A 15,431-nucleotide genomic window follows, 5' to 3' on the forward strand; every position below is an offset into this window, starting at 1 on the left:
CCTTTCTTCCTCCTGAATCCTGACTCTGTGATTCCTTGTCATCTTATCTGTCTTGCCAAGTACTTTACACAAAAGTTTTAAATCATTTGCCCAATTTTTAAAATGTTTCATCTGCAGATGAGTTAGTCCAAATTAACTCTTCATTCTTGCTGAAAAGAGAATACCGATCTCTATCATAATTTTTCTAGAGCCCCTTAGACATGACCAGATTGTCAGAGCTCTTCTCCAGTTGCTCAACAGGGCAGAGATTTTTGCCCTTATGCCCAGGCACTTTTGGAGTCAGAGAGTGCTGAGGTTGACTGCAGAGAGTTCCTGCAGGTGACAGAGCAGAGGCACTATGGACAGGTCCAATCAGACCTCCCCCCTGGTGGAGTTCATTCTCCTGGGCCTCTCAGCCCACCCAACGCTGGAGAAAACACTCTTTGTGCTCATCCTGCTCATGTACCTGGTGATCCTGCTGGGTAATGGGGTCCTCATCCTGGTGACCATCCTTGACTCCCGCCTGCACAAACCCATGTACTTCTTCCTGGGGAACCTCTCCTTCCTGGACATTTGCTACACAACCTCCTCAGTCCCCCTCATCCTTGACAGCTTCCTGACCCCCAGGAAAACCATCTCTTTCTCAGCCTGTTTTGGGCAGATGTTCCTCTCCTTTGCCATGGGAGCTACGGAGTGTGTGCTTCTGGGCATGATGGCGTTTGATCGCTATGTGGCCATCTGCAACCCTCTGAGGTACCCTGTAGTCATGAACAAGGTTGCCTGCGGGCCTATGGCTATTGGCTCCTGGGTAGCTGGTATCACCAATTCTGTAGTTCAGACATCCCAGGCTGTGAGACTGCCATTCTGTGGGGACAATGTCATCAACCACTTCACCTGTGAGATCCTGGCTGTCCTGAAGTTGGCCTGTGCTGACATCTCCATCAATGTGGTCAGTATGGTCATGGCCAATGTGATCTTCCTGGGAATCCCAGTTCTGTTCATTTTTGTCTCCTATGTGTTCATCATTGCTACCATCCTGAGGATCCCCTCCGGAGAAGGGAGGAAAAAGGCCTTCTCCACATGCTCTGCCCACCTCACAGTTGTGGTCATCTTCTACGGGACCATCCTCTTCATGTACGGGAAGCCCAAATCCAAGGACCCTCTGGCGGCAGACAAACAGGACCTTGCAGACAAGCTTACCTCCCTCTTCTATGGGGTGGTGACCCCCATGCTCAACCCCATCATCTACAGCCTCAGGAACAAGGATGTGAAGGCTGCTGTGAGGAACCTGGCGAGTCAGAAACACCTAACTGAGTGACCATCACAGATTCCCAGGCTGCCAGAGTACAAATTCCCCCAAATTCCTCATTGTCTTCATGGGGAAATGGTAACCCAGGGATGTCCTTAGGTTGTCAGTGGAAAGAGCCTTTTCATTTCTGGTGCTGCTGGTCAGCTTCTTGGCTTCACCCAGAAACATACTGTATCATATCACAGCTGTATTTTGCTGCCTAAGTCTGAAATCCTCTGATACCAGAATTTGGTAAATATCCATTAAAAAGTTATAAATATAGTCAAAAGAGACAAATGGAAATTTTAGTGGTACTGAGTCTTTCAAGTATTTTGTTTTTTTCTGTGTAGAACTGTTAACCAAAAGTGAGGTCTGGCTGCTTGCCACTCAAAAGCCAATAAAAGGGCAAGTTGGGTAGGAAGGAAAGATTGCTTTATTTTGAAGTTCGGCAACTGAGGTAGGGGATGGCAGACTCCTGTCAAAGGTCAATTTCCACCCTACTCCCCCAACTGAAAATCAGTGGGCAAGAAATTTTACAGGTGGGGAAAGGAACTACATGCAAAAACAGCACTGTCAACTCTTGACAATTGTCTTGAAATTGATAATGGGGTGGTCTAATCGACATCACCTTGATTAAGTACAGTTAGTCTTCAGCTCCAGGGTCCATTCGTTCTTATTTCTTTAAGGCCAGTTCTTGGAGTTGTGGCAGCTTATGTCATGGCTACAGTCCGGTCACCAAGTTAACTTCTTCCACCTGGTAGGGGTTTTAGTGTCTATAAAACAGCTCAAAGGATATGGCTCAGAATATTATCTATAGCCCTTGAGGAGTAACTAAAAGCCCTTGACTTTTTTTTTAATGATGAAACTATCATTTTTTTGTCCTGTTTGTTTTCCTTGTATCAGTTTTCTCTTCCTGTGTAGCAAATCACCACAATATAGCAGCTTAAATCAATGCTCATTTATTAGTTCACAGTTCAGAAATCCAGCATGACATGACTTGGTTCTTTTCTCAGGGTATCAAATGGCTAAAATCACAAAGTGTCAGCTGCATTAAGTTTTCATCTGGAGGCTCTGAGGAAAAATCCACTTTCAAGCATATTTATGTTGCAGAATTCAATTTTGTGCAGCCATAGGATTGAATTCCCCATTTCCTTTTTGCATGGCCCCTCCATCTTCATGTCAGTAATGGTACATCAAATTCTTCTAGTGCTTTGAATCTTTGGTTTCTCTTTCTGCTACTAGCCAGAGAAAAACTCTCTGCCTTTATAGGATTCATGGTTAGGTCAGGCCCACCTGGATAATCTCTATGTTAAGGCCAATTATGTCATCATTTTTTACAGTCCTGGGGATTATACAGAGTGTGTACACCAGGGAGGGAAAATCTTAGGGACATCTTAGAATCCTGCCTCTCACATGTGTAACCCCTGTCCTTCTGGGCTATGTACAGTGGATTTCCATAGAATTGGAGAAGGTCTGGGGCAGAGAAGCAGAAAGATGGATGGTGTTTGAAGTGGGATACTGTTAGCTCAAGGTGAATCTAACTTGCACAAACTGTCAGCTGTGGCTGAAATCATAGTGGGACTGAAAGATTGGTAAGCGAGGTACTGTAGCATTTGCTAATTATGGATAGATGGATGGAGTCAAACTCATATCACATCATTAAGATGCCATAGAGCTTCCTCTATCCACATTGCTTCCAAAGGGATCTATCCCATCCTCAACTCAGTGACACTTTCAGTTTTCCTGTAGCCATAGTTCACAGGACCGGAGCAACTGTGACCCCAGATGAGGTAATCTATAGATCTGAGGGTAATATATCCGACGGAGGGCTTCCCAGGTTGTGCTGGTGGTAAAGAACCTGCCTGCCAATCCAGGAGACATAAGAGAAGTGGGTTCGATCCCCGGGTTAGGAAGATCCCCGGAGGAGGGCATGGCAACCCACTCCAATATTCTTGCCTGGAGAATCCCATGGACAGAGGAGCCTGGCAGGCTGCAGTCCACAGGGTCACAAAGAGTCAGACATGACTGAAGTGACTAAGCATGCATGCACTCACATATCGACTGAAGCGAAAGGGTGAATTGGGCTAGTTAGTGTGATCTTTGGGGAACTTGGAATTGAGAAACAGGGAAACAAAATCAGTTTGCTGCTGCTGCTGTTGCTAAGTAATTTCAGGCATGTCCGACTCTGTGTGACCCCATAGACGGCAGCCCACCAGCCTCCCCCATCCCGGGATTCTCCAGGCAAAAACACTGGAGTGGGTTGCCATTTCCTTCTCCAATGCATGAAAGGAAAAGTGAAAGTAAAGTCACTCAGTCATGTCTGACTCTTAGCGACCCCATGGACTACAGCCTACCAGGCTCCTTCATCCATGGGATTTTCCAGGCAAGAGTACTGGAGTGGGTTGCCATTGCCTTCTCCCAAAATCAGTTTAATGAGACCCAAATTAGAAAGGACCCACCAAAGATTCCATGAGGTAGGGTTGATATTATGGTGGTAGGGTGGGAAGCAAAAGCTATCAGTCAGCAGATGAAGCCCATTAGAAAAAAGAAAAGAAAAACAAAAAGAAAAAAATATATAGAAAGTGTCTGTCTCATTAGTAGAGGAGATTCAAAACGTGAACCCATGAATTCTGTTTCTGGGTTTCCTGGAGCTTCTTACTATCAAGAACATTCTTGAACTTCCCTGGTGGCGCAATGGATAAAAATCTGCCTGCCAATGCAGGGGACATGGATTTGATTCTTGGTCTGGGGAGATTCCACATGACATGGAGCAACTAAGCCTGTGCACCACAACTACTGAGTCCACGTTCTAGAGCCTCCAAGCCGCAACTGCTGAGTCCACAAGCCACTGCTACTGAAGCCCAGGTGACCTAGATCCTGTTTGCTGCAACAGGAGAAGCTACCATGATGAGAAGCCTCTGGACCATATTGAAGAGTAGCCCCTGCTTATCTCTGCTAGAGAAAGCCTGTGAAAAGCAACAAAGTCTCAGTGCAGCCAAAAATAAATACATAAAATTTTTAAAAAGAACATTCTCCATTTCTCAATCCTTTCACTTTACCCTGTTAAGAATCTTGTTCTTTGATTTATATAAGATTCCATAATTGCCCCCAAATGCATCTTTACTTAGAACCACCACAACAATAGAACTTTCCCTGAGATAGCCTGAGTGGATCTTTGTTTCTTATAACCAAAAGAGCAAAACTTGGTCAGGATGAGAGTTATTAAGAACCAGCTGCTCACAACCAATCCTGGCTCCCAATAGGGATACTCAGGCTGATCTGCTTGGTTGCAGTTAATGCTGGTTCAGTGTTCCCTTGAGAATTAACTTAGAGGACCCTGAATATTATGAGGAGGAGACTCTAAGTATTACAAGGAAGAGGAGAAGAGAATGGGAGGTCCATTAACCATCCCCAAGTAAATTACTACAACAGCTACTTCTATCCCCCACCCCCCTCAAATTGGCAGGTGGCTGTTCAGGAAGGTAGACATGAGATAGGTTTGGTGTCTATCAGACAACAGAAGCCATCATAGACCAGATTGATTCACTTGCCCTTCTTTGTTCCAGTAGAGGAAGTCATATCCCAGACTATACAAACAAGAGCACCAGTGCCTTTTAGTTCTGCCTCTAGCATAATATACTTGCCTCATGAATGTATTGCTAAGATTTATGTCAGAGGTTGTTCTGTTTGTGTTTTCTTCTAAGACTTTTATGGTTTCAGTATTACATTTAGGTTTTTAATCCATTTTGAGTTTATTTTTGTATATAGTGTGAGAAAATGTTCTACTTTTGTTATTTTACATGTAGCTGTCCAGTTTTCCCAGCACCACTATTAAAGAGACTATCTTTTCTCCATTGGATATTCTTGCCTCCTTTGTCATAGATTGACCAAAAGTGCATGGGTTTATTTCTAGGCTCTCTATTCTGTTCCATTAATCTATGTATCTGTTTTTGTTCCAGTACCATACTATTTTGATTACTGTAGCTTTGTAGTATAGTCTGAGTCAAGGATTGTGATACTTCCAATTCTGTTCTTTCACAAGATTGTTTTGGCTCTTCAGGGTCTTTTGTACTTCAATAAAAATTTTTAAATTATTTATTTTTTATCTGTGAAGAATGCCATGTGCATCTTTTTAAAAGATTGCTTTAAATCTGTAGATTCAATTCAAAACATTTCTTCTGGTATCAGGAACAAGACAAGGGTTCTCACTCTTGCCATTTTTATTCACTACAGTATTGGAAAACCTAGTCATGGCAACCAGACAGGAAGAAGAAATAAAAGAAATCCAAATTGGAAGGGAAGAATACAGCTGTCACTGTTTGCAGATGACATGATATTATACATAAAAACATAAAGACACTACCAAAAAACTACAAGAGCTTATCAATGAATCCAGTAAAGTTACATAATACAAAATTACTGTACAGAAATCTGTTGCATTTCTACACACTAACAATGAACTATCAGAAAGAAAAATTAAGGAAACAGTCCACTTATAATCACATCAAAAAGAATAAAATACCTGGGAATAGGCTTGCCTAAGGAGGTAAAAGACTTGTATAGTCAGAAAACTATAAGACATTGTTGAAAGAAATTGAAGATGACATTAAACAGATGGGAAGATATACGGTATTCCTTGATTGGAAGAATTGATTTTGTTAAAATAACCATACTACTGATATTATCCTCCTAAAAGAAACTCTGTGTTGATCATTTTTTTTCCCTTTATGGGAGTAAACTCATGACAGATTGACATGAAAAAAATCTGAGGAAATAAATACTACTACCTGAGACAAATCTACAATTCAATAAATTGCCCTTAAAAAAAAAAAAGTACATTTGTACATCCCTTGGCTGAGTAATCTGAGAGCATTTTAATCCAGCTCCAATTTGCCAAAGATTAAAATAAGGCTTCTATTATGAGCACATCGGTTTTAGCTGTCAGAATAAGATGTCTCTGATGAGAGGCCATTGTCGTCACCCTTTGTTCTCACCCCGCCAACGCCAACCTCCTTCCACTTACATAAACATTGTTATAAAAAGGCCAACAGTCATACTCCATCCTTCATTATGGATTTGTAATCAGTTTGCACTCACAATCCCAGATATATCTTTTCTTTGGCTCTACTTCATAGTGATGAATGTGATTCCTGTACCTGGGTTCTACATTCAATGAAGAATCTGCACAGTTCACATCACAGTCATGAGTTCATCCATATTTTCCTTTGGTCTTTCCCATCCTGTAAGTTCTCCTCTTGTACTACTTTGTCTAAATTTATCACTTATATCATGAAGTTTTATTTTTTTATATATATTTTTTATTTTATTTTTTAACTTTACAATATTGTATTGGTTTTGCCATATATCAACATGAATCTGCCACAGGCGTACATGTGTTCCCCATCCTGAACCCTCCTCCCTCCTCCTTCCCCGTACCATCCCTCTGGGTCGTCCCAGTGCACCAGCCCCAAACATCCAGTATCGTGCATCAAACCTGGACTGGCGACTCATTTCATATATGATATTATACATGTTTCAATGCCATTCTCCCAAATCATCCCACCCTCTCCCTCTCCCACAGAGTCCAAAAGACTGTTCTATACATCAGTGTCTCTTTTGCTGTCTTGTATACAGGGTTATTGTTACCATCTTTCTAAATTCCATATATATGCCTTAGTATACTGTATTGGTGTTTTTCTTTCTGGCTTACTTCACTGTATAATAGGCTCCAGTTTCATGCACCTCATTAGAACTGATTCAAATGCATTCTTTTTAATGGCTGAGTAATACTCCATTGTGTATATGTACCATAGCTTTCTTATCCATTCATCTGCTGATGGACATCTAGGTTGCTTCCATGTCCTGGCTATTATGAACAGTGCTGTGATGAACATTGGGGTACACGTGTCTCTTTCCCTTCTGGTTTCCTCAGTGTGTATGCCTAGCAGTGGGATTGCTGAGTCATAAGGCAGTTCTATTTCCAGTTTTTTAAGGAATCTCCACACTGTTCTCCATAGTGGCTGTACTAGTTTGCATTCCCACCAACAGTGTAAGAGGGTTCCCTTTTCTCCATACCCTCTCCAGCATTTATTGCTTGTAGACTTTTGGATCGCAGCCATTCTGACTGGCGTGTAATGATACCTCATAGTGGTTTTGATTTGCATTTCTCTGATAATGAGTGATGTTGAGCATCTTTTCATGTGTTTGTTAGCCATCTGTATGTCTTCTTTGGAGAAATGTCTATTTAGTTCTTTGGCCCATTTTTTGATTGGGTCATTTATTTTCCTGGGGTTGAGCCATAGGTGTTGCTTGTGTATTTTTGAGATTAGTTGTTTATCTGTTGCTTCATTTGCTATTATTTTCTCCCATTCTGAAGGCTGTCTTTTCACCTTGCTTATAGTTTCCTTTGATGTGCAGAAGCTTTTAAGTTTAATTAGGTCCCATTTGTTTATTTTTGCTTTTATTTCCAATATTCTGGGAGGTGGGTCATAGAGGATCCTGCTGTAATGTATGTCGGAGAGTGTTTTGCCTATGTTCTCCTCTAGGAGTTTTATAGTTTCTGGTCTTACGTTTAGATCTTTAATCCATTTTGAGTTTATTTTTGTGTATGGTGTTAGAAAGTGTTCTAGTTTCATGAAGTATTAGAAGTATGTGCTGGAAAAAGCATTCAAGTTCCTTATGCTATTCTTGAGTTAACTGAAATACTTGGTTCTAGTGTCTTTGGAGAAGGAAATGGCAACCCACTCCAGTGTTCTTGCCTGGAGAATCTCAGGGATGGGGGAGCCTGGTGGGCTTCTGTCTATGGGGTTGCACAGAGTCAGAGACGACTGAAGCGACTTAGCAGCAGCAGCAGTGTCATTGGAGATCAGTTGTTGCCCAATACAACCAGTATTTTCCCACATCCCTTGGTACTGTTTTTGTTGCACTCTATAAGTTTTGGCATATTGTGTTTTATTTTTGTTTGTCTTGAGATATTTTCTAATTTCCTTTTTTTATTTCTTTTTTGACCCAATGGTTGCTTACGAGTGTGTTGTTTAATTTCCACACATTTGAATTTTCCAGTTTTACTTCTGCTATTGATTTTAGTTTCATTTGATTGTGATCAGAAAAGATACTTGGCATAATTTCATTGTTAAGTTCGTTAAGACTTGTGACCTGTTTTGTGACCTAAGATATGATCTATCCTGGAGAAAGTTCCAGTTATACCTGAAAAAAAAACATATATTTTGCTACTTTTAGGTAGAAGTATTGTATTGATAAAAGATATCGAGTCTGAGAAGTCCCATGGTCTGCCATCTGCATGCTTGAGCACCAGAAAAACCAAGGTATGATTCAATGAGAATCTGAAGACCCAAGAATCAGGAGCTCCAATGTCTGAGGGAAGAAGATGACATTCCAGTTCAAGAAGAGCCATAATTAACTTTTAACTCATTTTTCTCAATACAGAGGGTGAATGCCCTGAAGACTGAGCCAGTGTGTTACTCCTCTACATGTGGCTGCCTCCCACTCCACCTTGAATAACAGTGTCCATAGTGATGGTCTCTCATGGAGCCTCAGGGCTCTGTATCCATGCCTGGCCTGTGTTGTACTGCCAGTGACTCAGATGAAGAATTGAGGATGCACAGAGGAAGGAAGCTGAAGGATCCAGAAAGAACACAGCATGATGCTTCCTGGAGCCTAACCACTCTGGGGATGAGTAGTTATCCTAAAATCAAACTCTAATTCTCCTTCCAAAACTGCTGCAAGTCCAGGCTGAGGGTGACAGAATTGCTTCTGCAACTGAGGGGAAAGGACCTGAGGGCTGAGTGAGCTGCAGAATGATTTGCCATCAGGCTCCAGGCTAAGGCTGATGTCGTTATAGGAATATGTTGACCAAAGAAAGGAGAAGAGGACATGAAAAGGAGGGAGGGAGGCAGCAAGCAAAAAACCTTCTTCAGGGCCTTCAGTATAACTGGATCTTTGGGGTTTTATCCCAGAAGAATACAAAGTTTCTAAATTGAGTACAACTCACTTTCCAAACTGTAAATGACTTTCGGGACTAAACTGGTCCCCAAAAGGAAACTGAGACTCAATTTTCTTTCTATAGGCAATGGCCAGTTCTTTGGAGATTGTTCCTGGAGCACCAAGGCAGGAGGAGTGGGGAGGCCTGGACCTTCACCAATTGCGGGGCCTGACACATTCCCACTCTTCCTGCACTGGGTGCCTTAGATCCAGTGTGGCTATTTCTGACAACTGGCCTGTCCCCAACCCTTAGGAGAGTGATCACGCTTTCACACCATGTTTCTGATAAAGGGAAGTGAAGGTTTTGATAAAAGGACTCAGATCTCATTAGCACAAGCTCATTTCTAAGAATAGATTGTTTTTAAAAAACCTTTTTGGATTGTTTTTTCTCCTTGTACCTTTAAAAAATATTTTATGTATTTTTTTTTCCTATGCTGGGTCTTCGTTGCTGCGTGGGCTTTTCTCTAGTTGCAGCAAGTAGGGGCTACTCTCTAGTCGAAGTGCATAGATTTCTCATTGTTGTGGCTTCTCTTGTTGCAAAGCATGGGCTCTAGGGAGAGTGAGCTTAAGTAACTGCAGCATGTAGGAGGCTCAGTAGCTGTGGCTCCCAAGCCCTAGATTACAGGCTCAATAGTTGTGGAGCATGAGATTAGTTGCTTTGTGGCATGTGGGATCTTCCCAGATCAACCTGTGTGTCCTGCATTGGCAGGATTCTTTACCACTGAGCCACTAGGGAAGCCCTAAGAATAGATTTGATTGTTCAGTGGAATAGGTCTCAAAATGGGGGGAAAGAGATGATTTCAGTGGTATGGCAAGTGCTGGATGCAGCACAATCCAACCTGGTGGGACATAATATTCAGAAAGATATCTCAAAATTATTCAGGAACTGTGGACAATTCCTCTAAACTCTATGACATTTTTTTGGATGCTGTAAGAGTAACAAGGTTGGTTCTATATCATCTTACTGCCAAAACCAACCTATTTCTAAATATTTGGAGGGCATGGGGAAAGAATCAACTTTGTCTGAAGGCTGCAAAGGGTAGAGCCAGATGGAATTTGTAGGGAGGCAGAACTGTCTGTCTATGGGAACTACTTTAAAATGAAATAAACCTCAGCAAGCAGAGAGCCTGCTTCACTCAAGTATTCCAGCTGAGGCCAGAACACCATAATCAAACAAGTAGTGGACCTGCATTCTTTGAGAGTGGGATGGGGAGGTTGGTTTATTTAGACCCTTAGGACCCTGCCACAACTGTGTCTACAGTTGTCTGTCAGAATAATGAAAGCCAGAATTGAAGGATGGCCAGTATGGTGTGTTTTAGGAAGCCCTGAATAAGCAGGTAGCTTCCACCCCATAACTGTTTCTACAACTATTTTTGTGCATCTATTTAAAAGACGTTTACTCCTTGGAAGAAAAGTTATGGCCAACCAAAGTTATGACATTACTTTTCCAACAAAGGTCCATCTAGTCAAAGCTATGGTTTTTCCAGTAGTCATGTATGGATTTGAGAGTTGGACTATAAAGAAAGCAGAGCACCAAAGAATTGATGCTTTTGAACTGTGGTGTTGGAGAAGATTCCTGTAAGTTCCTTGGAGTGCAAGGAGATCAAATCAGTCCATCCTAAAGGAAATCAGCCCTGAATATTCATTGGAAGGACTGATGTTAAAGCTAAAACTTCAATGCTTTGGCCACCTGATGCGAAGAACTGACTCATTTGAGAAGACCCTGATGCTGGGAAAGATTGAAAGCAGGAGGAGAAGGGAATGACAGAGGATGAGATGGTTGGATGGCATCACCGACTCAAAGGACGTGAATTTGAGTAAACTCTGGGAATTGGTGATGGACAGGGAGGCCTGGCATGCTGCAGCCCATGGGGTAACAAAGAGTCAGACATGACTGAGCGACTGAACTGAACTGCACTGGAAGAAAGTATTTTGGAAAATCTTTTCAAACATGAATTACTTCCAAATCAAATTTATTGGGCTTAAGTGATGCCAAAGGGAAACATTCCTCATCTTTATTCTTATGACAGGAAGGAGGAGGTTGAAACCATGCTTCCACTCATGAATAAGCCATATGTCTTCCTTCCTCCAGTGGAAGAGGAGCTGTTCAAGGGGATTCATAACATCCAGCCCCTGGGTCAGAGAGGGACTCTGACCTCGGAGGTACAGGGCCCCTGACAGAGTTCCTGCAGACCCCACCTGTGTGGGGAAGAGGTCAGGGGAGACAGGCAGTCAGTCATTTATGTCATTTAAGTCATTCTGACCTTTGCATTTAGGGGCAGAGGGTATAATGTGACTGGTAATAGGGCCTCAGAAAAGCCCAAGAAAGGTGAAGATGGCTTGTCTTCAAAACCTATCACTGACTATTGCTTATTCCAGGAAAGTCTTTTGATCAAGCAAATGTCCGGCAAGAAATCACAAAAGTCTCTAAAGACTTTGATTTGTTTGTCTGTTGGTGTCTGTTTTTTAAAAATCCTAAGGGCAGAAAGGAATACCTGGGATACAAAGTTAGGATCGTGTTCTCAACTTTGGCGGAAGATTGAAGTCATCTGGGGAGTTTTAACAAGACCTGATGCCTGGATTCTATCATAGACATTTGGATTTGCCTGGTGCAGGGTATGACCCAGGAAAAGAGGAAAATTAAGAGAATCATCTTTATCTTTAGATCTCTGATGAGCTATTATGGGGCAGAAAGGGGTGACATGCTGTATGTGTCCCCAGAGAGCAGAACTAGAATTAGAATTAGGAAGATATTAAGAGATTTGACCCAAGAGACAAAATTTTCAGATGATACAAGATTTATAAAGCTTGAATGGGCTTACTAAAAAGGTAATGAGATCTTCATTGGTGGACAGGAATATTGCTTAATAATCCTGTTGGATTATTGGATGTAGCTTGGATGTACAAAGAAAAAATCAGTGAGACTAGATGTTTAGAATTCTCTTTTCTAAGGTTGAGGTCTTCAGAGTCAGGGATGAGGCATTAGCCTGACTTCAGTGGCAATGGAATGAGAAATCAATCAGGGAACTGGGGCTCTCCAGAGGCTGAGATGGTGGCTGTTAAATGCAGCCTGGTTTCCTGGAGCATCAGTTCAAACTGGCCAGGATGGCACTGCAGCCAGGGGGATGATTAACACCTTAGAATGCATCCATACTCCACAACACAGCTGCCCAAGTCCAGCCCTCACCCTCCTTACCTTCCCCAGGTGACCTTTCTGTCCAGCCTGCCCTTTCAAAGCGACCCATCAGTACCCTCTCCCTGGAACTGCTGTCTCTTTTGGAGCCAGTGTATCATTCCTGAAGGGCTGTGGGGTTTCAGAGTCATGTGTGAGTGAGTCATGTTGGCTGATGAATGGAGAGAGGAAGACAGGATAGGGTGAAGGGACAGATGAGAGGATGGCCTGGGGCCTGGTTGTCTATTACAGGAGGAAAGGGGAAGGTCAAAAGATATTTCTATGAGGATACCATGAAGCAAAGAAAGCCTGCCAAGAGCCGAGGCTTCAGGGCTGATCATTTCACCAGCCTTGGACACCAAGGGAGAAAAGCATGAAGTGAACCTGGTCTCACTTTTCTGACGAAGATTTTTTTTTTAATTTATTTATTTTTAACTGGAGAATAATTGCTTTACAATGTTGTGTTGGTTTCTGCCATACATCAACATGAATCAGCCATAGGTATACATATATCCCCTCCCTCTTGAAACTCCCTTCCAACTCCCACCTGCCGCCCCATCTTACCTCTCTAGGTTGTCACAGAGCACCAGATTGAGCTCCCTGCATCATACAGCAGATTCCCACTGGCTGTATATTTTACATGTGGTAATGTACTCGTGGAAGCAAACTGTGGAAAGCTCTTAAAGAGATGGAAATACAGACCATCTTACCTGTCTCCTGAGAAACGTGTATGTGGGTCAAGAAGCAACAGTTAGAACCCTGTATGGAACAACTGATTGGTTCGGGATTGAGAAAGGAGTATGGCAGGGCTGTCTGTTGTCACCCTGTTTATTTAACCTATATGCTGAGCATATCATGAGAAATGCCAGCCTGGATGAGTTAAAAGCTGGAATCAAGATAGGTGGGAGAAACATCCACAACCTCAGATATGTGGATGATACCACCTTAATGGCAGAAAGCAAAGAGCAACTAAAGAACCTCTTGATGAGAGTGAACGAGGAGAGTGAAAAAGCCAGCTTAAAACTAAATATTAAAAAAAAAAACTAAGATCATGGCATCCGGCCCCATTACTTAATAGCAAATAGAAGGGGAAGAGGTGTAAGTAGTGACAGATTTCCTCTTCTTGGGCTCTAAAATCACTTCAGATGATGACTGCAGCCATGAAGTCAGAAGACGATTGCTTCTTGGCAGGAAAGCTATGACAAACCTAGACAGTGTGTTGAAAAGCAGAGACATCACTCTGCCAACAAAGGTCCATAGAGTCAAGGCTATGGTCTTCCCAGTGGTCACGTATGGTTGTGAGAGTTAGTAGAGCACCAAAGAATTGATGCCCCTTTGAACTGTGGTGCTGGAGAAGACTCTTGAGGGTTCCTTGGACAGCAAGGAGATCAAGCCAGTCAATCTTTAGGGAAATCAACCCTGAATACTCATTGGAAGGACTGATGCTGAAACTGAAGCTCCAGTATTTTGGTCTCCTAATGTGAACAGATGACTCATTGCAAAAGTCCCTGATTCTGGGAATGATAGAGGGCAGAAGGAGAAGAAGGTATAAGAGCATGAGACGGCTGGAAGGCATCACCAGTACAATGAACACGAACTTGAGCAAACTTCAGGAGATGGTGAGGGATAGGGAGGCCTAGCACACTACAGTTCATGGGGTCACAAAGAGTTAGACTCAACTGGGTGACTGAACAACAGTTTATGTTTCAATGCTACTCTCTCTGACCAAGATTTAACAAGAGAAGTCCACCATCTAGGATATTTCAGTAGAAATGAGTATGTCTGATCAGGTAAGTTAAATCACCACAGGGGCATCTCAGATGTCTCTTGCACAGAGGGTGGCTTAAGATGACAAACTAGATTCTTTTCTAGTCCCCAGAATCTTACTGAGAACCGCAGAGAAACCATCATTGTTAAAGTTGTTTTCCTCTTGCTCAGCAGAGAGGGCATTCCTCACTAGCAAGCCAGCACTTCAGTCAGAGAGTGCTGAGGTTGAGCTTCTGAGTTCCTGCAGGCGACAGAGCAGAGGCGCTGTGGACGGGTCCGATCAGACCTCCCCCCTGGTGGAGTTCATTTGCCTGGGCCTGTAAGCCCACCCAAAGCTGGAGAAAGCTCTTTGTGCTCATCCTACTCTTGTACCTGGTGATCCTGCTGGGCAATGAGGTCCTCATCCTGGTGACCATCCTTGACTCCCGCCTGCACACACCCATGTACTTCTTCCTGGGGAACCTCTCCTTCCTGGGCATCCACTATAAACCTCCTCAGTCCCGCTCATCCTTGACAGCTTCCTGACTCCCAGGAAAACCATCCCATTCTCAGCCTGTGCCATGCAGATGTTCCTCTCCTTCACCATGGTGGGAACAGAGTATGTGCTCCTGAGCATGATGGCACTTTACCACTATGTAGCCATCTGCAACTCCCTAAGGTACTCCGTCGTCATGAGCAAGGCTGCCTACGTGCCCATGGCTGTTGGCTCCTGAGCAGCTGGTATCACCAGCTCTGTAGTTCAGACATCCCAGGCTGTGAGGCTGCCCTTCCGTGGGGACAACGTCATCAACCACTTCACCTGTGAGATACTGGCTGTCCTGAAGTGCCATGGCTTGTGCTAACATCGCCATCAATGTGATCAGCATGGGGATAACAACTGTTATTTTCATGGGCATCTCAGTTCTGTTCATCTTTTTCTACCATGTGTTCATCATTGCTACCATCCTGAGGATCCCTTCAGCAGTAGGGAAGAAAAAGGTCTCCACCTGCTCTGCCCACCTCACAGTTGTGGTCATCTTTTACGGGACCATCCTCTTCATGTATGGGAAGCACCAAAGCAAGGACCCCCTGGGGGCAGACAAACAGGACCTTACAGACAAGCTCACCTCCCTCTTCTATGGGGTGGTGACCCCCATGCTCAACCCCATCATCTACAGCCTCAGGAACAAGGATGTGAAGGCTGCTGTGAGGAACCTGGTGAGTCAGAAACACCTAACTGAGTGA

At 43.2% G+C, this 15,431-nt stretch overlaps 1 protein-coding gene, 1 non-coding gene and 1 pseudogene across 2 annotated transcripts; all 3 read left to right on the top strand.

Annotated features, from left to right (window-relative positions):
* Positions 1-337: 337 nt before the first annotated feature.
* Positions 338-1,297, top strand: LOC129651604 (olfactory receptor 13C7-like). The gene has a single exon (XM_055580248.1). It carries the CDS (start codon positions 338-340, stop codon positions 1,295-1,297), a length of 960 nt encoding a protein of 319 aa, XP_055436223.1.
* Positions 1,298-5,877: 4,580 nt separating this feature from the next.
* On the top strand, positions 5,878-6,031 carry LOC129651924 (small nucleolar RNA SNORA69). The gene has a single exon (XR_008714416.1). It is a non-coding gene; the product is annotated as a small nucleolar RNA SNORA69 (small nucleolar RNA).
* Positions 6,032-11,317: 5,286 nt separating this feature from the next.
* LOC129650957 (olfactory receptor 13C7-like) lies at positions 11,318-15,431 on the top strand (annotated as a pseudogene).

The sequence above is a fragment of the Bubalus kerabau genome, chromosome 4 (genome assembly GCF_029407905.1).
Source record: "Bubalus kerabau isolate K-KA32 ecotype Philippines breed swamp buffalo chromosome 4, PCC_UOA_SB_1v2, whole genome shotgun sequence".
Lineage (NCBI taxonomy): Eukaryota > Metazoa > Chordata > Mammalia > Artiodactyla > Bovidae > Bubalus > Bubalus kerabau.